The sequence below is a fragment of the Periplaneta americana genome, chromosome 3, assembly GCF_040183065.1.
Source record: "Periplaneta americana isolate PAMFEO1 chromosome 3, P.americana_PAMFEO1_priV1, whole genome shotgun sequence".
NCBI lineage: Eukaryota > Metazoa > Arthropoda > Insecta > Blattodea > Blattidae > Periplaneta > Periplaneta americana.
In genome coordinates, this window is record NC_091119.1 from 175,047,447 (window position 1) to 175,070,737 (window position 23,291).

Here is a 23,291-nt window from a genome sequence, read left to right on the forward strand (position 1 = left end):
TGATTCAGTTTCATTTTTATTAAAACAGTTGCATTCCACTTCAATTATCCCCGATCCCAGTAATCAACGTCACTTGACAGATGATTTTCAATAAATCTTAGCATTAAACAATCTCTGATACGTGACTATTCATAATATCATATAGCAGAAGCTATAACATAACCTAAATAATATAAACGAGTGTTAGAAAAGTTTTAATTAGGGATGATGAAATAAACAAGAAACATTTTAATTAACGGCGATGAAATAAAAAATAAACATGAATAATTTTAAAAGAAACAATTATTGAAGGCAGGCACAATTTTCAAATTTGAATGTTTTAGTGGTTGGTGGTTCTGTTGATGTTATATTGGACGTGTGCGTAAAATAAGTGAACTCGGTGATGTACATGGTGTATCCCTCAACTTATTCAGGATTTCCGAATGGTGCTCTTCATTTATTTGTAAATAGTGTTTCAGGGAAGATGCATAGTTATGGCCAGTGATCTTTATTAATTCTTGTTCTTGAATGCCAATGTGAGTCATATTTGAGAGTGCTGTGCGTAGACTGGAGTGGTTTGTAATTTTCTGTTTTTTGACGTCCAGACCAATGCAGTTTGAAATGTTGGCAAACAAAGAAACAAATGCTAGGGTAGTGATAAAAATAAACAAATGCTAGGGACGCGATAAAATTAAACAAATGCTAGGGACGCGATAAAATTGTGCGATAAGCAGCCATGATTGGTTGAAAGACGTCCTTTCGTACCGTTTTATTGGTCAAAAGTAGTGTGACGTAGTAAAAGTGTAATAGTCATGGTAAATTTTCCTCATCTAAGGGAGTAAATACACTACTAAATAGTGATTCGTTTGGGATGATACAAAATAAAAACGCTATAACATAAAAACTGTAGTTATTATTTTATCAGTAATCCGTCACTACATTCTAGGAGAATGGGAGTTTTGACTACAGTAAACCTCAACAGCCTACCATTGCGTAGACATTACAATTCATATTGTGAAGCTAATTCCTCCCATGAGTGTTCTGACATTTCATGGGTAATTTTTTCAAAAGCTGACATGAGACAATCTTTTTGAGAAAACCTTTTGGCCGAGATCACATATAGACTGCTCATTTATATGTTAAAATCGGTTGCACTTTGAAGAGAACAACCGCCAAGATCGCCACCCGTCCGCCGTAAACGAACGCGAGATAGCAGTACAGTCGCTAATGTAATTCAAATGGGAGTTATAACGTGACTCCTTATGTAACAACTAGATGGCAGCATAGTAAATCTGACAAAAGTTGTTACCGTCAAAGCCTATAACGCAGAGCAATCTGGGTATATATGATCTAGGCTTTTGGTAACGAATCCAAGAGATATACCCCAAGTTCCTCTTGCTTTACTTCTTCGATAATTTGATTAAGCTCCTAGATAATCCGAAAATTTCGCGTGTTTCTAAATATATGATATAGTGCAAAGATTAAAAAGAATTTGCACCACTTTGTACATTATTTAAGTCTATATCATAGTAAGTCATTAAAAGTATGCTCTCATCTGTACGTAGTACTGATTCTCAGACTTTGATTACCGGTGTGACACATGTGTTTTATGGATTTATAATTCTTGGAACAGTAAGAAGTTTTAATGATTCTCGCACAGTTATCTTTGTAATTATTTAACTTACTATATAGATACGTTTGGGTTGGGTTATATACTCGAAACTTTTGAATTAATGTAGGGTTATGTTTTTAAAATATTAAACATTCAACTTAAAAGCAAACTATATATTTTAATTCAAGTTCTTGTTACATTATTTTAATACAAAATAAACACAACATCCAAATTACATTTCATTTTTAGTGATTACAATACAGTAATAGGTAGTTTACATTTCAGTCTTCTCTTTTGTATATTATATTTTTTTCAAGGTATACGAGTAATTGTTAGGTACATATCTCAAATTACAATATAAATAGTAATCAATGTCATAATATGCAGGTAGTTAAAAATAAAAATTGGAGACAAACAAATAAAAGATTTAACTTTAAATAAACCTCAGGAATGTATATGCATGGAAGTTAAGATGATTAAATATATATCGGAACATAATTTCATAACAAAAAACGATCGATTTCCAATATAAATTTATTTATTCGAATGCAGCCTAAAAGAAACATAAGTTGAGGCTATAAAGTGAATAAATATTTGTTAATTCTACAGTTAGTAGGCTTATAACACATGTGGACACTATTAATACACTATAAACCTACACTAGTTTGTTTTTTGTTTTACGTAGAACTACGTCTTTATATTCAGCACAATAGGTCGGCAACTCTCGATAACGATGACCAAAAAGAAGAGTGTTACATTAGAATAGCTTATAACTTTTGAAGAAATAAACATAGCGAAACGAAAAGTATACCACCATGTGGACAAAGGAGTCCCGTAACCGTAAACATCCCCACGAAACCGGTCGGATCCTCAAGGCCGGCAAAATAAGCCTAAAAAATTGCGTTCCGGCGGCCATTTTATGCGCATAACACTGTGAGATCTGAACCGATCCCGATGTTTGGGATGTCGGCCGGTCGAGCGCAATGAGATCGACTAAATAGCCGCGAAAATAATTCACTACTCGAAATTCAAACGTAAAAGTGGAGGATACAAGCACAACAAGGAGGAAAAGGCATCCGAAGACAAACCAAACAAGCCCAAGATCACGAAATGTAAGAGACAGTAGAGAGAGCGCAAGAGAGTAGCGGCGCACGCGTGCTCCGTGGACTCTGTGGCTGTAGAACGGCGAGATGTGTCATCGCAGCGCCAATTTCGCCCAGAACCGCCCTCGATGGAAAACGTGGTTCTACATCTCACTTCATTAGTGAGCCCACTGTTATTATTATTATTATTTTTTTTTTTTTTCAAATTTTGTACAGTAAATAAAAGAAAAGAAAAATACCGCGTTGATTTTATAAATATATTACCATTCTTTTCTTATTGACCATAAATTTTATATTAGTTTGTTCCCATTTCATAAAAACTATTTGACATAATTGAAAATCAGAAAGTAAACAGTGCTCGATTATTTAGTAAAGATGTAGTTCGAAATTTTTCTGTGGCTAGTGAAGTAGACCATAACTCTAAACGCTTTGAACGTTCGTTTTACCAGTTGCTTTTTCTGTATATTGTCTACATATTTTCTTAGGAGTTCCATGTATAGCCTATAATATGAGAGTTTTCGCACCCTCTTGGTCCGCCAGACGGTTAACGCTGTGTTGACGTTAGTAGTGACGTATTTGGTGACGTATGTTCACGTTCGTAAAACTTCGTAAAGAATCGTAAGTGATCGGTGCACGAATTCCTTTAACGTGAAGCTCTACTATACGATATTTCCCGCTCCTTCGTTAACTCTTACGATAGTCAATCAATCGGGCTATATTATTTTTAATCTATAGCTCAATGTCTAAAGAAAGTATAGAAAAAAATTCGAGAAAATCTTTTTTGAAGAGTGAGAAAAAATACTAACTTCGATGTGATCTGTTCAGAATAGATATTTACGCCTTTAAAAGTTGGGAAGCGGCATCCTTTTTTATTTTTCACTTAGATGAGAGTCAGTGCGAGAAAAATTGTGGGAAAGAATGAAAATTACTTTTAAAATCGTCGCTATTTTAAAATCGTTACTGGTTACGAGTTAAACAAGGGAGCTTTTTCGCTTGGCGGAGTACTCATGACTCAACCTTTTGTCTGGTGGAATCTCAACGGAAAATTCATTCCTGACTCTTCTTGTACTGCGGCCTGAATAGCTTATCAAATTGAGCTGTTATACTAGATGGATATAATCCACAGTGGTAAATCTCAAACGAGCTACCATGTTTTAACACCGAATTAGGCCTACGGTAAACTTCGTTCACTTCCACGTCATCCGGCTAGAGATATCGGGCTCGCTATTGAAGTAACGTGAGGTGAATGGCTCTGATTGGCTCTTTCATCAATGACGTCAACATACCGTTAGCCGTTTAGCGGGCGACGAGGATGCGAAACTCTTTATTTATGCAGTGGAATCCCTTTAACGTTTCTTAAGTTATTTTACATATCAGTATAAACTAACTTACATATCTGTTGATTGAAACAAAATAAAATTTGACCTTGAGTCTGTAGACATCTATAAAACAGATTTGATTGTCCTCAGGAGCGGGTACACTCCATTACGACAAATGTTCCGGTAATCATCCATGTCGATACTCCATATCATAGCACCTCCCAATCCGTTGTTCTTTATGTAGAGTGCCTGCAATTTTTGGAATATTAAAACTTAGAGTTGTCCTAAAGTTAAATTGTAAAATAATGAGAATTTAAATATGAATAAAATTAACTACCTTAATCAGAACGGCGCTAATGCTGTCGTAACCAGCCCATTGATCCTCCTTCACAGCATAGGCTGAATTTTGAGCAGCATTCCAGTAAAATTTCCAGCCTTCCGACTTCACCTTTTCACAAATCTGTCAAAACCAAAAGTAGGCCTACGTTAACGGCAGTTATTTCATATTAATTACTTTTAAACATAGAAAGTGCCTGATAATATGCATACAAAATTTCATACAACGATGTTTCGATAATTGTCACATTGCCACTATCAGTATCACCAGTCATCAATATCACTAACATCTCCATTATCACCATCTCAGGTTCCAAGACACGCCCTTCACAGGCATAACGTCTAATCATTGAAGTCCACACATTCTTCTGATCGTTGTATTTAATATCCACTTTTGTCATGAATACGTCTACATTTAAGGGTCACTAGAGAAATCCGGATATCGGACCTCTGAGAAGTTTAACTTTTATTATGCAAGGTGTATTATCATGGAAGTTCGTCATTTGCCACATTATTGGTGCTAAAGTGGTGTTAGCTGTGATCCGATAGGAATGATGGAAAAAATGAAACTAGTTACAAGTGTTGCTAATCTGAGAATTTGAGACATGTTACGAATATCCATTATTTAGAGAAATTACAAAGAAAAAAATCAGTCAAGACTAGGGATAGCCCAAGTGAAAGTTTCGTGGCCGTTATTAGGATTAAAAAGATTGGATTAAAATGATATTGTAAGATCAAAATTTAAAGTTAAAAACATGGTTTTAGAAATCGTTGTTGAAGACAAAAAAATGAAAATCACATACAGAAAGGATGAAAAATTCTCTATTTCCAAAAGCAGCAATGTTCTACAGGTAAAGTGGAGGCATAAGAAAGCAAGGAAAGCCACTCAGAAGATGAATGGACCAGTAAAAATCGGAATAGAAAATTGAAGAGTCCACTGCAAGAATGATGGATGTCATTTGGAATACATTTCTCAGGAGAAGCAATTGAAAGTTTGAAATGCTTAGCGCTCAAAGCTTAACTGCGATTTTCCGATCATTACTGGACAATGACTATCAGTGTTAATGTCATATAATTCTCTATGTACATTCTATATATCTTAAGCTATGCTTTGACAGTCTTGGTTAATTTTCGACAAAAAAGTGACATCCATCATTCTTGCAGTGGACTCTTCAATTATGATCTAACCCGGAAAATCAGTAGAAGAATTCTCTGCACTACAGAACCATATCTGTCCGTTAATCCAAATAAAAATATAAAATATGGTGTACATTTTTTGACCAACAGCCCTTAAACTTTCCCATAATAAATTACAAGAACAAAATTTAATTGAGACAAGATAGGAACGTACCTCAAAGTATGCCATTGTACCAGGAGCACGAGTGTATGGGCCAGCTTTCCCTGCACCAACAACAGGTGCACCAACACGATTATTAGTTGCACTTTTTAATGTGAAAGTGATAGCATATGTAGCGATACCAAGATTCAGCTTGTTCATAGGGGCACCCTTTTTAATCCAGTATTGAATGGCAAAATCCTGTAAAGAAAACCAAGGTACGGTACTTGAAAGATATCTACTGTATTTAACAAAAATATGAAAATGCTTGTACAGAGTTGGTCATAAGAAGTGTCATAACGTTTGCATGGTTGTCCAACGTAAAAACAAATCGCTGCGCCTCCAAAACCCACTATGTGTTTTTAAAAAGATTTTTCAGGAAAAGAAAAAAGAATTGTCAGTTTCATTTCCCTTGATTTTCAAAGCCACTTCCGGTATAATTTCATCATTTATCTTGTAATGATTGAAATTATACTGAAAGTAGCTTTGAAAATCAAGGGAATTAAAAATAAAAATGTTTTTTTCTTTTTCCTGCAAAATATTAAAAAAAAAAAAAACACATGGAGGATTTTGGAGACACAGCGACGAAATCCATATAAACATATTTGGCTATTAAAACTTCTTCAGTTATTCAATTTTACACATATTCCACGTCAATAATTTGTGTGCCCACCATTTACCTTCTGAACAGTACGCAATCTTATGTGGATTATGAAAGAAGGTGCATAATGGAGTGACGATTTTTTTAGAAACACTATGTTATGAAACAGTGTTTCCCTTTTTGACATCTTGGTGACACCCTTGATCCTCAGGAGGTCTGCTTTCTGAACTATAAACCATCATGCTTTAAGGCAAACATGACACAACAGCGATATTGACTACTTCAGGAACGCAAAAGGGTCTGTACATCACCAGATGTTAACGTGGCCGAACATTTTGGAGCAATATTGAAGAACGCAGTGGAGACTCTGACGATGTAGAGCGACAGCATCACAGATACTCTTGGGGCCACCGCCTAGGGACGTAACAATTTGTTAGAAAAGAGGGAAATTTTACTGTATATCTCCTCTTCCTTAATTTGAGGAACTCTCGATGTTATGAAGTCCACCATTTGCTTCTTTACATCAACAGTATTTGCTCGAGAAAGAAGACTTCCGTTGAAAAGGAATTCAACCATGTCCATTCGTGTCACTATCTGACTCATGCCTGGCAACATAAAACATAAAAAATAGTTAACTTCAGCAGACCCACGCACATTAAGAGAGGTCTTATTACATAGATATGGTTGTAATAAAGAATATTAAACAATTTTTAGCCCGAAAGAAAGGGGGTTATTTTTTTTCCCCATCCTGTTGAATTTAGTTCTAAACTCGCTGAGACGCATTTTCTCTCTTAATCCAAAAATGAATTGTATTATAGTGATAGAATCAAAAGATGTTGATAAAAATAGTACATAATTTACCTGAAGGACCAGCAGCCATGATGACACTAAAATATTCACAATATATTACAGTAAGCACTTGCTATAAGAAAACGAAAAACCAACTGAAAGCGCTGTGTATATTTTGTTCCGTTTAACGGTGTTGTTATTGCTCTATTATCTCCGCTGATTCTATTATATTAAAAGATATACTTAGAAGTGCTACGCAACTATCTGGCTATATTTCTACATCAGTGTTTTACAATTTGAGCAGGTTGAGTTTTAGGGCAAATGTCCCCGTAAAAGTGAGAAATAGACCACTGTGCGCCTGCTTGAACACATCCGATGACTGCTTATACTGCCTGCTCATAAGACCATTCTAACAATGCTTTCGCCGAAATGGTAGATGGCAGCACCAAAATATATACTTTGGTCTTCGTCAGTTTTTGAAGAACAAAAGTAATAACAACTTTACAAGTTCAGTAAATCTCCTACTAGTAGTTACTTTGCAGTTCTAACTTGAAAACTATTTTTAATTCTGTTACATAGCAGCTTTTGTAACTCAGCAACTCTTTGAATAGAAAAGAATTGTCGCTAATGGCAACTCTTAACGAACGGTCAATGAAGTCGCTTGTAGATATAGGCATAATACATGTATAGGTCTTATTACATGTTTGACCATTGAATGAGCAGGCAGTATAAGCAGCCATCGAATGCATGGATGCGTTCGAGCAGGCGGTGCTCTGCTAATGGCACACTTCACAGCGATTCTAAACGGCATGGAATGGGATACATTTTTTTGTCACACTACTAAGCTCTTGTCCTGAAAGATTGCGTGCTGTTCGGAAGGCAAATGGTGGGCACATATTATTGATGTGGATGAAAAATGAATAATTAAAGAAGGTATTATAGCCAAGTGTTTTTATTTGGGTTTGCTTTTACTTTGGACATTTAGACAGGCTATGACCAACCCCGTTTGTTATAGCGTATTGGTTTTGTCCGAAAGATGAATTTTATTTTGTGTATGTATTTATTCACACTGCAAATGGGTAAATATCCGGTGGTAGTGGTAACTAATTACGCTGAATAATGACAATAATACAATTAATAAAAATACAATTAATAATAAATTAATAATAATACTCGTAATTAATAATAATAATAATAATAATAATAATATTAATAATGAGCATCCTAAATTAATTGAAGCACAATCACTTAAAATAACAGCGTGTTCATACCTGCAAAAATATCTTTCGGCACTACATTCATTTCGTTGTCAACTCACTCACTGCACTGGAACTACGACATATTTCACTGATACTATCCTGATTTCACTAACACTTCAAAAACATTTCATTGTTCAAATACTTTGCACTACCACTACAAACTATAAAACTTCACTGACACAAACACACTTCATTGGCACGACACACTTCACACTTCACTAACACAACACACTTCTTCACTGATACAATACTTCAACTAACAAAACATCAATTACACCCTTTAAATAGTGTGTAGGTCTATAATATACTACCGTCTATTAGTAAAGTCCTTAAGCCTATTTTTAAATACATTTTTGGTTATTGGTAACGCCTTTAGTAAGTCTGCAGGTAAACCATTCCAGTTCCTGATAGTACGATTGAGAAAATTTTCCACTGTCCGTCCTCTGTCTTCTTTCCCTCAATTTATACGAGTGGTTATTCCTTGAAAAGTAATTTGGCGGCTGCAACCTATTTTTTATTTCTCTCCAGGCAGGCTCACCCTTGTATGTTTTGAACATTGCGCATAATCGAATTCGCGTTCTTCTGTCGGTGGGTGTGTCCCATTTTAATGGGAATTATTACAACGCTTGAGAGCCCGTTTTTTAATCTTTTCCAATGTCTTAATATGTTCTAATCTGTAAGGATCCCAACATGCAGCACCATATTACATATTTCTCTTAAAGTAATTAATATTAGCATTACGAAGGTGGGGGATTCTTTTGTATGACTTTGTTGTAATATCTTGGGTTAAACATAAATTGTAGGCCTAAATCTGGACTATAGAATGTTACTTACAACGTTTAATTTGCGATCGCAGACTGTTTTATCAGCAGGTCCAGCATAGAGAGGTGTATTTTCACCAGTTAATTGATCCCAAGGGCCATGAAAATCGTATGTCATGACATTAACAAAATCTAGATATCTGAAAATAAAAAGAATACTTCATATATAAGGAAAAAGATGCCATAAATAAGAATAATGCTTTGTTAATTTGATATTTGTGAATAGATACTAGTTTATTAACAACAACGAGTGAACGAGTCACCAAATTAGTACTTACTTTACCATTTGTGGGACTAGATAAGCAGTATCTATAACATCAGCATCTGGAGAGACGGCTGCTGATAAAATTAATCCGTTTGCATCAAAGTTTGGCCGTAATAATTTAAAAAATTCCACATATGCAGTCTGTAAGAAAGTAACAGTATGTTATTATTATTATTATTATTATTATTATTATTATTATTATTATTATTATTATTATTATTATTATTAATATCATGTTAGCAGTTGTAATCCTCAAAACTGAACATAAATGATTGTCTATCAGTAGACTCCTTAGCCTAGATTTGTTAAGTTTCATGAAAGAAATAACTGTTTACAGCTATACGTTTGTCGAACATCGATATTATTTCTGAAACAAATTTGTATTTTATTATTTAAAATAAAAGGTAAAAATTGAAGTAACTGAGGATATTGTGATGACTTCAATGCTCTTTACTCTTTAGCATGAGGTCGAGTTAAGAACTGTATTAAATGTGTATTCCCCTATCACGTCTAGCGTATAACTTCTGGTAAGGAAGGAGGGAGGAGTAGCAGGAGAGGTAAGGTTTGAACGCGTGCTGTTGCTGGAACGAAATTGAAATACAGCACGTAATAGAACGAATGACATCGCTGGGGTAAACGAACGCAGTACCTGTCAAAAAACAATCGCATGGCTCGGTAACTTAGGTTTGGCTTATTTTATATAAACAAAATAGGGACGTACGATATCGCCGCTGTTAAAGCGTGGCGTTTGAAACTGGAAGGCCGCGAAGTTAGGTAGGCCTAATGGATTTTGTCCATTGATGTTGATGCTTCCGATCACACATTGAACCTGGCATTTACTTAGGCTCTAACAGAATTGAATACCAGTGGTATCTTCTTGGTAAAGCCAACACGCACATAGATCTGACATCCCTACTGTCGAGTGTATAGAAAAAGTGGAAGTTTTTGCCGCCCTGTACCCTGTAGCTCCCGACGGCTTAAAATAGGAATATATTTACTTTATAAATAAAATCAATACATTCATTGACGTTGTTGGCTCAAGAACGTTCAGGACTATCAATTACGCAACATTAATGCATCTTTACGATATGCCATTTAACGCCATGAATCCATTAAAGCCACTGAAACAGTTAATATAATTACATGTTATCTCGCTCATCTTTCAACAGCGGGACAACATGCGATAGCTACACTGTTGTCAGCTTTTAAATGGTAAATAACTCAGTATGTCTTTAATTAAATAGTAGCCTAACAGATTGTTAAAAAAGGAAGATCAGCTATTGAAAGCTAATAATCGGTTTCTTGGTAAAAGTGACCAAGTCACATGCCAAGGCTTCCAAGTGTTATGAAAATTTAAGACACAATTTTATATTAAAAACTAGTAATATAGCACATTTATCTTCAAAATAACTTATTACTAACATCTAAAGAAGTACAGTTATCTTTGGATGGATCATTAAATCTTTAAATGCCTTTTCCCAACAATTTTGCATTTTGGACTTGGTCACTTTTACCAAGAAACCGACGAATATGTAAAAAAAAAATAATCTTAAATTTCATCTGCATTTATTTAGAAAATCTATTTTCTCAATTCGATCTCATTGCCTACCTTATCAGAAGGAATACCGCCGAAATGGGCTGGAAATTCCCAGTCAATATCCAGTCCGTTAAATCTGTATTTCTTCAGAAATACAATGATGTTATTAGCAAATTTTCTTCTTTTGTCTGGGTAGTTAATAATCTGTAAGAAAATGTGAAAAGTAATTATGGGTGTTACAAGTGAAGCAGAGATATGTTCCTTGGGTAAGTAGGAATGGTTTATATGTTAGTTTTCTTAACTTACCTGTGAGAAAATTGTAGAATTGTTTCTTGATACGCTTAAGGATATCATGGTCTTGAGATTACTTTGTTTGTTGCGAAGATTGTTGAAACGTTTATAACCACCTAAAGTATTGTAAGGATTTAAATAAGAAAAATATGAAAATATTGTCAAAATGCACTAAAAATAATTGAGGGGACCAGATTCAAAGGGGTACAAGTGACATTTCTCCACAAATGGTTTAAGTGCAGGGTAAGCTAAATCATCCAAAATTTTAGTGGGAAAGATATTCCTATATCATTTAACCACATCACACATTAAAATTAAAATTTAAAAACTTTCAATCAGATTTTTTCAAAAGTAACTTCAGTGCACTTATACCCATTTGCTTCTGACCCCCTCAATTATATTTATAAATGCCGTGTCACACAAAAGCCAAATTGGATAACAGTGTTATTATGAAAATGCAACAAATTATTTTCTTTTGAACCAATCTCTTTTCTCTTACCACTCAGATTCTACACTATCTACCAAAAAGTAATTGGGCACTGTTTTTACCCCTTCAGAACCTCGTGGTACCACTCTTGTTGCTGTAACAGTAGCCACTCTGTCAGACATGCTCTCCACTAGTTTGTGTAAGATATCCACTGGAATGCGTCGCCATTTCTCTTGCAACATGGCACTCAGTTGGACAATGGAAGTTGCCCCATGTTTCGGCGGCTACTATGCAATGGTATGCAGACAATAATGTTCACTGGTTGGACTGGCCTGCACAGAGTCCTGATCTCAATCCCATTGAGCATCTTTAGGTAAAATTGGACCGGCGATTGAGGTCTCGGGAGATGCGGCCAACTTCCATTGTCCAACTGAGTGCTAGGCAACGCATTCCAATGCATATCCTACACAAACTGGTGGAGAGCATGCCTGACACGGTGGCTGCTGTCATAGCAACAAGAAGTGGTACAACGAGGTTCTAAAGGGGCAAAATCAGTGCCCAATTACTTTTTGGTAGATAGTGTATAATCAAATGCTGTATACTGTCCGAAATGTCATGAGAAAATGAATCTTCATTTATGATACGTATATTACGAAAGAATTACACAAAAATGTCGTGCTATATATATTTCTGTGGAAATATCCTGGAGTTCAAAGACCATCTGATTCAACAATCCAGAATTTGACCCGGACAAAATGAACTTTTCGTAGTGAAAAGGAATTTTGAAATGTTACGTTTGTTCGGATCAAACTTTGCATATTTAAAGGACAAAACTAAAATTCTTTCAATCATTTATTATCATAATGCATTGCTTTCTTAAATATACTGAGCATATCGGGAATTAAATCAATGGCTTTCCCAAAACACGCCATGAAATGTTTCATATAAAACAATTTTTATCTCGGAAAAGAAGCAAAAACTCGCAAAATTGTAGTAAAGTTTTTCCCTTGAAATATCTCAAAGAATATTCCCATGAAATTAATGGCAATACTTACGATTCATTCTATATAAGTTACTTTTAATCTTTCTCACACTGAAATGTTTTAATGTTTATTGTTAAGAATCCTTTGTTTTTGCAATGGTTGTGGTGATGGTGCTGGTTGTTACGTTGATGGTTTGCTATGGTCCGTCCCAGGGATCTGTAGAGTAACTTCACGCGTATGGGGGCGGAGTCTATCTGTGCCGGAGTGCATTGCGGGCAGCATCAGCTTGAGGTCGCTAAGGGGTAAGATGCTCGTTGTAGAAGGTAGAGTAGAGTTCAGATAGAAATGATCCAATCCCTGCAAGCGATTGCTAGCTTCGTTCAATCAACTCCTCCCCCCAGAGCGACCATTGGCCCTAGCCCTCCCACATAACACTTGCTCAGAGGTCTTGTCTCGTCTTTCTACTCTACAGAAGCCTGGGACGGACAATAGTTGTGACGGCGATAGTAGTGTAGACAGGGCTTGAGGTGGGGTGGGATGCGGCGGGTTGGCATCCCGGTTCTTTTTAAATGGCTTAAAACCATCCCGTTACTTCTTAGCACTTTTTAGTATGGAATGTATGCTATTTAAACTACTACTGTAATATGTTTGTATGTCTAGATTAAACACAGACTGTACAGTAGTGGCAAAAAAAAAACCGGACCGACTCTTATAGCTGATTTCAGAGTCACAGATTCAAATTTTGCTAGTCACAAAACACATCCATCTTGTACAGGGACATCATTCTATTTTTACTTCAATTTTTATTGTACCTGAGTTTTTGAATGTACTTCACTCCCACCCCTTCTACTAACGAAGCTCAACCGTCCTCCACACAGATCCAAGACCGCATATACAGTCATAGTAGCCTTACGATCATAGTAAACAGTACGTTCCAAAAATATGTTCGCGTTTTCCAGTGACGAAAGAGCTTTCAATATTGCATAATTTTCGCACAGGTACTGTCGTCCATTTGCCTACGTCGTATCCCGGTTTCCCCCACCAGCTTTTATTCGCCAGCTAGTGGCTGGGCTGTCCTAGCTCTTTTCTGAGAACATTAATTTCTGTTAGGAATTGGACATCTACGTAATATTATACAACTGTTTAAAATAACTTAAATGAAAGGGCCTCGTTAAGTAATTAACTATCACGTGATTTCCCACTTTCTACGACCCTACGACATAACCACTTGGACGGACAGTAGATAGTATGTCTGAGTAATTTTATCTTTTCGGATCAGGCGGAAGTGAAGATTGAATTTACATTGCGTAAGGTACTCTTTTATAGAGTAGATACAGAATTATTTCAGCACGAGTTACTAGTACGAAGAACGAAACTGGTAATTGGGATTAGGTACAATAGTCTATAGTGCGATAATATTCATATTAGAACTGAAGCCTGTATGGAAATGAACGGCCACCATTTTAAAAAATGTGTTTAAATATCCATATTATGATTATTTTTCAATTTAACTTCATTCTCTATATTGTACGGTAATGTGCAGCAGACAGTATAATATACACTGCATAATGAATACGTCCACATGGACAGCTCAGTTCGTGAGTAAAAACACTCATTGTTAATACTGTACTGTATTTTGGTTAAACAAAAACCTAATGAAAATTATCAAACTCAAAATCGCGATATTTCCTAGTTTACGTAAATGGATGAACTACTTTTCTTCCCTCCTATACCTAGTAAAGTGATTTGTTTGTACATTACGCCAGTATCATCGAACTGCAGTCGTGGAAGGGGGTAGCAAACGGCGTTGTATAGGTATAGCCAGGTTAATATTAAAAATGTTAGTAAAAATAAAATGATGTCCCTGTATAATTAAATGTAACAATGAAATTTATTGCATTTGTTCGATTCTTACCGTCTTTTGTTCCTCCAGTGCCTCAAAGTTACAGACGAAACAACTTTGAGAGTTTTATTTTCATCTGGCATCAATATTACATTTCTACCTCTATTCTGCAAAGATAACTGCGTATTTTTACATTAAATAGCAGTACATACCTCTGGCTTCACTATCCATATTGAAATTACCACAGTTTGACACAATACACAGCACAGGATTCTTTTGTATCAGCTACAAGGGTCGGTTCGGTCTTTTTTTGCCACTTCTGTACATCACACGATATATTTTCAAAACTTATATCTATGAATTAAAAGGGGGAAATCATCCCGGTTCCTTTTTAATTCCACTTCAAACACTAAGTGTAGGTATTATGATGGTAGTAGCTGGTTGTTGTAGTATTTCTTATAATGGCGGTAGTGTGGTGACAATGGTGCCTTAATGTTGTAAGATACTTACCTAGTATTATGTCAATTTTAGGATCACGAAAAGTAATGTCTCCATCTGCCGTTACACGAGCATATGAATAGATGACGTGCGTACACAACTTCGTGTCAATATTTTCTACCTTAAAGTTACCTTTTCCAGGACGTTTCACTGACCAACTTTTATAATAGCATACAATCCTGTCTGTAACAAGAAAAGTACACCAGTTGTATACACATGCTGTACACGTAGTTACAGTATTAATGCATCAGAATGCCCATTACCATTCAATTTACTGGAATAATTAATAGATGAAACATAAAAACGCTTTAATTCATACATTGTTAAAATATATATTTTAAGTGGTTTTCTTTTTTAATTTTGATATAAATATTAATAAGTTGATTTAAAAAATGCTCTTTACTGACTTACGCTAGTGTCAACTGATTAAATACTTGCATCATTCTTTGAGTAATCTGAAAAATCTTTTAACTTTTATAAAATTGTTTGTGAATTCTTCAAAACTGTTATAGTTGCTTCTTTGGAAGCTATTTCTGATTTTGACGTAATCATATAGTATCGTCGCATCAATAATAATAATAATAATAATAATAATAATAATATTATTATTATTATTATTATTATTATTATTATTATTAATTTATTAACATATGAAAAAGATCTTTAGAAACTGAATAAATCATAACATTAATCATAATTTTCATATCAACAAAAAAAGTAAAGTGCTCTGAATTTATTGCACATACGCCTCCAAATTTGACTCTAGATAGGTAAATAAAATATTCAATAAGACAAAAAAGCCTTAATACCGAATACGTGTCGTTTTTCGCGAAAGTTTCATAACGCAGAACAACCAATCATGAAGAATCCACATTAGCTATGATTCCATTTTTCATCTACCATAGACAACAATTCACTTCTATAAAATTATTTGATATATTCAATATCTCCATTTGTGTTCACACGTGCATTTAATAACAATATTAATAATTATAATTTATAATAATGATAAGTTAATATAGTGATATTGCCCTATGTGCTTCTAGGAATAAACTAATAGTCCTTATATTAATTTTATTCTAATACAACAGTAGCTCAAAGAAACAGATTTCAGGAACATTCGACCAAGGAAAAACACTCTAGCACGGTTTTAGAAGTCTTGAAATAGTATCATGCATTACAATTTTGAAACATTTCAACATAGGATAATTTTCAGTAAGATTATTATAGTCTATTATTTACTAAGTGTGAAATACACAAACTTGATTTACAATGAACCGAAAACAGAAACGACTATGCATATCGATATGCATATCAATAACGATATGTACAGTCGATATTACGCATTCAGATGTTATTTGTGTATAATTGACCAATGGCGTTCTCTCATTAGTACAAGCCAGCCAACATTCGAAATTTAAGACACGGAATATTTAAGAATTCAATTCACGTGGTAATCTGGTTTCATATAGGCCGTACAGGTAGCATATATGGAAATTTATTCTACTGAATTTCTGCGTTAGTTACAAGCAATGATTGGACGAGATATTATGTCACGGCCTCCTTGCTGCAAAATATACGACGACAAAATAGCTTTTTGATAACAACAGAATGAATCTAGTAGTTGTGATCGGAAACGAGAACGGCAAAGTTGAAACTTGGCCAACTCTCCGTTCCCGTTCCCGGGCTCCGGAAAGCTTTTCGTTAATTGTGAATGCTCACATTTAAATACATTTATTTTAAAAAATCTGTTTTCATTCTCGTTGTCGTTTCTGTTCCCGGTTTATTGTGAACCGGCCTTTAGTCTTTGTAAAGCTTGTCAGTGATAAATAAAATCTGTAAAAAAAAAAAAATGAACATTATATCTCAGCGAACCTCTCAGATGTATTCTATATGGAAAAAATTGCGGCAATGTCGACGTACACACCCTAACGTTTTTTTTTATTTAATCATGCGCAACTTACATGCATCCACTTCACTGTAGATCGTAAGAACTGCAGTTAGAATGAATAAAGACAACCAGGCCATCATGTGGCAGTCTGAAAAATAGTCAACGTGAAATATTAGTTACTTTGGTACTAATTAAAATTGTAATGTAAAGAATGCAGCCCTCTTCCATTAAAATTTTAGTTCATTTGTATGATTTATCTCACTTCTCTCATTCCAAGGGTTCCAATAAAAGTACAGGTTTGGCTTTTTAAAACATATTCTGTAGTGAAATTGTGATAAATTAAAACGTATTTCGAGTAATATACAGCATCAGTAACAGATGTTAAACGATAACAATATAAACCGATGTGCCGCGAATGGTCCGCTGGTGTGTCGCGAGAAAAGGAAAAATTGGAAAAATAAAAGTGAAAAGAGTAGTAAAAAAGTGAGTTCACAAAAGTCAACTTTCGGCGAACGTGGCGCAAGGTCAGTGAATACACGGTCTTACTAATAAAAACTCTATATACAGACGTTTAACTGTCTTATACTTATACAATGAGTAGCTCGTTTATAAGTCGTGTGTAAATTCCTTACTAATAATCACTACCTACTTTGTGTATAACAGTATAACTGTTACACAGCTACGTCATAGTTTCGTCATTACTTCGTTACGAAAGATAATAGAATATCTGAGGTTCTCTATTGCATCCGGTAGAGCGCTCTATGATCTTTGGTTTGTTCTTCTGTGGTTACAAGGTAAACATCACAGTCTAATATATACAGTCGCGCAACTTCAACACTTTTTTTGCCAACATTCGCGACACTAGCGCCCAAGCGGCAGGCAAGGCACTGGTCATAGGCTTGATACAGTCCCGTTCAGCCAGCACGTGCTTTAAAGGGATGCGAGATGTTATAATAACGTTTTAATCATGCGTCGGAATAAAGGCAATGTGTGCAATGACACAAAATTGCTGTAACAACAAGTTTAAATCTCCGAATTTGTAGTTCTTCAGATTCCCTAAAAACCAAGAGAAAATCATAACTCAGTCATAACCAATAATCCATATTGTAGGTAGCCTACGTATTCTGTTCTATAAAACATTTACATATTGGTTATCAGTTACCTATCTGTATGTCAGGAAGGAGAGTGTAAATAAAAACAAAGTAAATACCTGTTACAGTATATTATTTTTTTGCAGAGATCATTATGTGTAAATGTGTAACCATTCTAATTTTGGATAATATATCTACTTTTTTGTTTTTAATGCAAGTAATTCCATAATTTTTGTATTCGTGTTTTTTTCTTTATATTTTTCAAAACTTGAATGTTATATTGCATTCAAGTAGGAATTATGGTGTTAATTTTTCAAGAATTCATGGAGTATTGTAATCCTTTTGCAAAATATTCATTTCTTGAATAAATCCAGACTGTGTCGATAAATTTCTGATGTGTTGGTGTAGATTCATGTGGCAGACGTATCAAGTTGTCAAGAAATAAAATAGCCTTTTTGAATTTAATATAAAAAGCAATCTTTTCTGTAATAACCTGCATGACTCTTATTGGTGTTTATTTTACATTTCCAGTGATTATTTGAGCCGTTCAGAGCAGAAGTGGCGTAAGTCAAAATTAGGTAATGAGGGTTAAAGTAAAAATTCTGTAAAATACAGCGCAAAGTAGCAATTAATATATACTTCGTGCTATTCACTGACTACTAATAGTTTAAATAAATTCAATATTAACTGCTACTTTGCTCTGTAATTTACAGAATCATTACCCATTTTTGACTTACACCACTTCTGCTCTGAAAATAAAATTAGGCCTACATTTTCTGAGTTAATTGAAGTTACAATTTTTTCAACAAAATTGTGTGTTCATTTATTTGTTCTCACCTACGTCATATTAACAGTAAGTGCATGTAAATTACGTATTATAGAGGTAGGATAAGTTAAAATTAAGCTTATGTGTGAAAACTGGAAATGTAATGTAAAATGCTGTAAACTTGTCATAAAAATTTAAACCATAATATCCGCACTATTTGTGACTCAAAATAATAAAGGAAATACCGGTTCTTAAGAAATGGAAAAATACTGAACTTCACAAATCATTGTCTGTCATATTAAGGTTTAAATCCTCCCTTTTTTTATTTTCAAGTTTACTTCAGCGGCCGAGTTTACCCCAATTTGCGGTATGGAAAAAGTTAATTTCTCAGGAAATAGAGAGAGGAGTTCATCTCGCGATGTACCCTACAAATCTGAAGCTACTAATTTTTACTCTTCTCACAGGAAATATAGAGTTCCAATGATTCATAAATATATTTAGGAATGAATTGAATTAACCGTCCACGTACGAACAATTATATTATTTCAAACCATGATACATGGTCAGGGCCATGATTCAGTTGTAAGGAGCAGAAAGAATTACGTTTATTCCCAGCTTCTGAAACTTGTAGATTAACTACGTGTGAAATTCTTCTAGGATTCTAAAGTAAAATTAATAAGAGCCATATACACTTACTGTATAGCATAAAAATATAAAATAAATTACGCAAAACCCGTTTTCTAATGTGTTATCATATGTCGTATGCACACTTTTAACTTGCCTGCCGCTAGAGGGCTACTGTCGCGCCAGCTGTCAAATGTTGGCATATTTTATACGTATGAGTTGCGCGACTGTATATATTAGACTGTGGTAAACATCATCATAAAATGACAGTCGATACGAACAGCTGTTAGAGGGGCGGCCATTTTTTCTCTACATACAACGCTTAAACAAGGGGTTTCGTGTATATAACTACTGCAAAGCAATTCCTATTGTATAGTTACAGCCTGTTTATACGCCCATAGCTTATTCACGGTTTATTAGTAACGTTTTCTGTCTCAACTCTGCCTAAGTCTCGTATAAAAAACTTCAAATAAAAATACAAAAAAGTATGTCAATTCTGTTTGTGAATAATGCGTCAACCTCAACCTTTCTTGCTCCATGCGTCCTTCCGTCATTTATCACACTATCATCCCCCCATGTTGACTAAAAATAATGGATATAAAATTGAAAATATTTTACTTTAGACTATATATTAATGCAATTTATATATTTAATTAATATTATTTATTTGTATTTTATAGAACTCATTCCTTTCTAAAAACCCTCAAAATTTTGTGCTGGTTAGAAGCCACTGGTTTGTATTATACAGAAACATCATTATATTTTTACTTCAATTTTTATTGTACCTGAGTTTTTGAATGTACTTCACTCCCACCCCCTCTTCTAGTAAACTTCCAACCATTCTCCACACAGAACTGAGGCCGCGTATGCAGTTCTGAGTTAGTGAGTATAGTACGTTCCAGAAATATGTTCGTGTTTTCCAGTGACGAAAGAGCTTTCAATATTGAATCATATTTTCGCACAGGTACTGTCGTCCGTTTGCCTACGTCGCATCCCGGTTTCCCCCACCTGCTTCTGTTCGTCCCTCTGTAAATCTAGTAGCTGGGGTGTCTTAGCTCTTTTCTGAAAACATAAATTTCTGTTAGGAATTGGACATCTACGTAATATTATACAACTGTTTAAAATAACTTAAATAGAAGGGCCTCGCTGAGTAATTAACTGTCATGTGATTTCCCCTCCCCCTTTCTACGACCCTGCGATAAAGCCACTTGGACGGACAGTAGATAGCATTTCTGAGTAATTTTACCTTTTCGGATCGGTCAGAAGTGAAGATTGAATTTACAGTACGTAAGGTAGACTTTTACAGAGTAGGTATAGAATTATTTTAACATGCGGACGAAACTGGTAATTTGAATTAGGTACAATAGTCTATAGTGCGATAATATGCACAAAAGAACAGAACTCTGTATCGAAATGAACGTCCACCCTTTTCAAAAATGTGTTTAAATATCCACATTATGATTATTTTTCAATTTAACTTCATTCTCTATATTGTACGCTAATGTGCTGTAACACTACAATATACACTGCATAATGAATACGTCCGAATGGATAGCTCAATTCATGAGTAAAAACACTAAGTGTTAATACAGTACTGTATTTCGATTAAACAAAAACCCAATGAAAATTATCAAACTCAAAATTGCGATATTTCCTAGTTTACATAAATGGATGAATTACTTTTCTTCCCTCCTATATCTAGTAAAGTGATTTGTATTTTACGCCAGTATCATCGAACTCCAGTCTTGGAAGGAGGAGCAAGCGGTGTTTCCGGTTCTAGACCTTTAATCCAAAGATATAGCCAGGTTAATATTAAAAATGTTAGTAAAAATAAAATGATGTCCCTGTATAAGTGTACAGCGGGATTTTAAATTACAATTTTAATGTGCCACATGATCGAAGAGGTTGAAAAACTGTGATATAAAGTATATGTAGACTTATATTATTAACTCATCCTGCTAAAGGTTTCTCTGTGATTTTCCTAAGACATTAAGACAAATGTTGGAATGAGCTCTAAAAGAAATGGGCTATGAATCTACATCCTTCCTCTGCCGGTATTTTTCCAAATTTACATTCGACATTTATTACCCAATTACACGAGCGAGGTTACTCTACTCAAGTCGCATTGCGAAATGACACACCTTTGAATATGCAGCCTTCATCACCTCACCTGTTACACGAGCGAGTTTACTCGACTCCACTTGCACCGCGAAAGGATTAATGACTTTCAATGTGCAAACTTACACCTTCCGGCGTTTCTTCTTGCGACTTTGCAGTCAGCTCGTTATGCTGCTCCCCCGCTCCCCCGTATGTTGTAGCTAATAGATTACATCCAAATTTTCGGTTTTCCCCTTCAACATTTTCTAGAGTTCCTTCAGTGGAGCAGCAAAACCCGAAGTGAGACAAGTGGCCAACAGGCTTGGAGCTCACGTATTCAGTTTTTCCCTGTCTCAACTCCCTTGCAAAGGACGTGTTGTCGCGTGCCTTTAAAGTTTCTCTTCCCATTTCCCCCTCTCTTCATTCATATATGTATATTTATGTATGTACCCTATGTGCGTGTGAACGAATGCACTATGTAGTGGTCCTCACTGGTATAGCATTCACTATTCTACAGCCATTGGAGCCATGGTTTGCGGATTCAAACCAGGCAGAGGTTAATGTATTTGAAGAGCGATAAAATCCTGCTAAACTTCCTTCGGGAGTAAATGAAAGCTATAATTTAGTGTTGTTGATTAACGGCACGTGAGAGGATTTAAATTTTACCATAATACAGGGTGATTCACGAGGATTTACCATCCTTTACGGAGCTCATTTCCGAAGACATTCTGAACAAAAAATGTCATATAAACATGGGTCCTATTCTCAATATTTACAGAGTTACGTTTCGTTATTGTAACGCATTGCTGTGAACGCGTGATCTTGGTCAGCGTGCAGTCAGCAGCCAGCGCGAGCGCTACGGAAATCAAAGATAGCCGTCTGCAGTTACGTAGAGCGACGAGTGCCGTTCACAAGCGTGCGGCCAAGTGTACTCAAGCGGACGGCGACATTTTTTAAAATGTGTTGTAAACTCTCCAAGACTGTAAATTAGGATGCAGAATTGAACTGCAAATAATTAAGTCGGTGGAAGTGGCGTGATTTGTAATAATTGTTTTGATCCTAAGTGCGTAAGAATAATGTAATTTTCTAGTTAAAAATAGAAAAAGATATCTGTACGAAACAACTAAGGAATTCACAGCACATTTTTAGCCTCATAATACTTGCCAATTAAAGAAATGATACTTCTGAACGGTTCATTCTCTATTTGTATTATTCTTTTACCTTCAAACTAAAGAAAAAACGTACTTTACAAACAACTTTAAATTAGTGTAACACTGAAAATATTGAGAATAGGAACTATGTTCATATGACATTTTTTGCTCAAAATGTCTTCAGAAATAAGGTCAGTAAAGGACGGTAAATCCTCGTGAATCACCCTGTATTTTATGCCAGTTGATACGGCTTCAGATGTTAAGTGCGAGTATATTATTACAAATTGAAGAAAAAATTATATGGAGAAATGAACAATATAGTGAAAGTAATGACTCACCTAAATTAAAATCAGCAATTGGCAATTGAAGGAGTAATATTTTAGATATGTTTCTTTTATGTGTGAGTTTTGTTCTACTGAGCGACAACGTTATTCTTTTAGTTTTCTATACTAACTGGAATATTTGGGTGAAGAAAATATTAACTTTAAGGGAATATAAAGATTATCATTACTGGTTAAAGGTCAGTACTGTCAAAGTTCTTAAATGCCATCAGCCATTAAAACGATAACTTCAACACTTCGGAAGACATAAAATACATTCTCTTAGTGTTTCTGTATTAAACTTTAAGAATATTATTACTTTTTATGTATTAAACTTTTCTTAGGAGTATTC

The 23,291-nt window shown here is 34.9% G+C and overlaps 1 protein-coding gene across 1 annotated transcript; it reads right to left on the minus strand.

Moving 5' to 3' along the window:
- Positions 1–1,779: 1,779 nt before the first annotated feature.
- LOC138696842 (acidic mammalian chitinase-like) lies at positions 1,780–23,059 on the minus strand. The gene is made up of 10 exons (XM_069822287.1): positions 22,958–23,059; positions 16,964–17,038; positions 15,012–15,182; positions 11,264–11,364; positions 11,030–11,161; positions 9,434–9,561; positions 9,169–9,295; positions 5,701–5,886; positions 4,351–4,473; positions 1,780–4,262 (listed from the first exon to the last, which is right to left on the minus strand). Exons 2-10 carry the CDS (start codon positions 17,028–17,030, stop codon positions 4,137–4,139), a joined length of 1,161 nt encoding a protein of 386 aa, XP_069678388.1. The 5' UTR covers positions 17,031–17,038; positions 22,958–23,059; the 3' UTR covers positions 1,780–4,136.
- Positions 23,060–23,291: the final 232 nt, after the last annotated feature.

Bases quoted from the DNA above. Each gene is read 5' to 3' on its own strand.
- LOC138696842 (XM_069822287.1), bottom strand. From the start codon at position 17,030: ATGATGGCCTGGTTGTCTTTATTCATTCTAACTGCAGTTCTTACGATC. The intron at 9,296-9,433 runs GTAAGTACTAAT...TTTTATTTTCAG, and splicing joins CTAGTCCCACAAATGGTAAA to ATATCTAGATTTTGTTAATG. The intron at 5,887-9,168 runs GTAAGTAACATT...TTTTCTTTACAG, and splicing joins GCGATCGCAAATTAAACGTT to GATTTTGCCATTCAATACTG.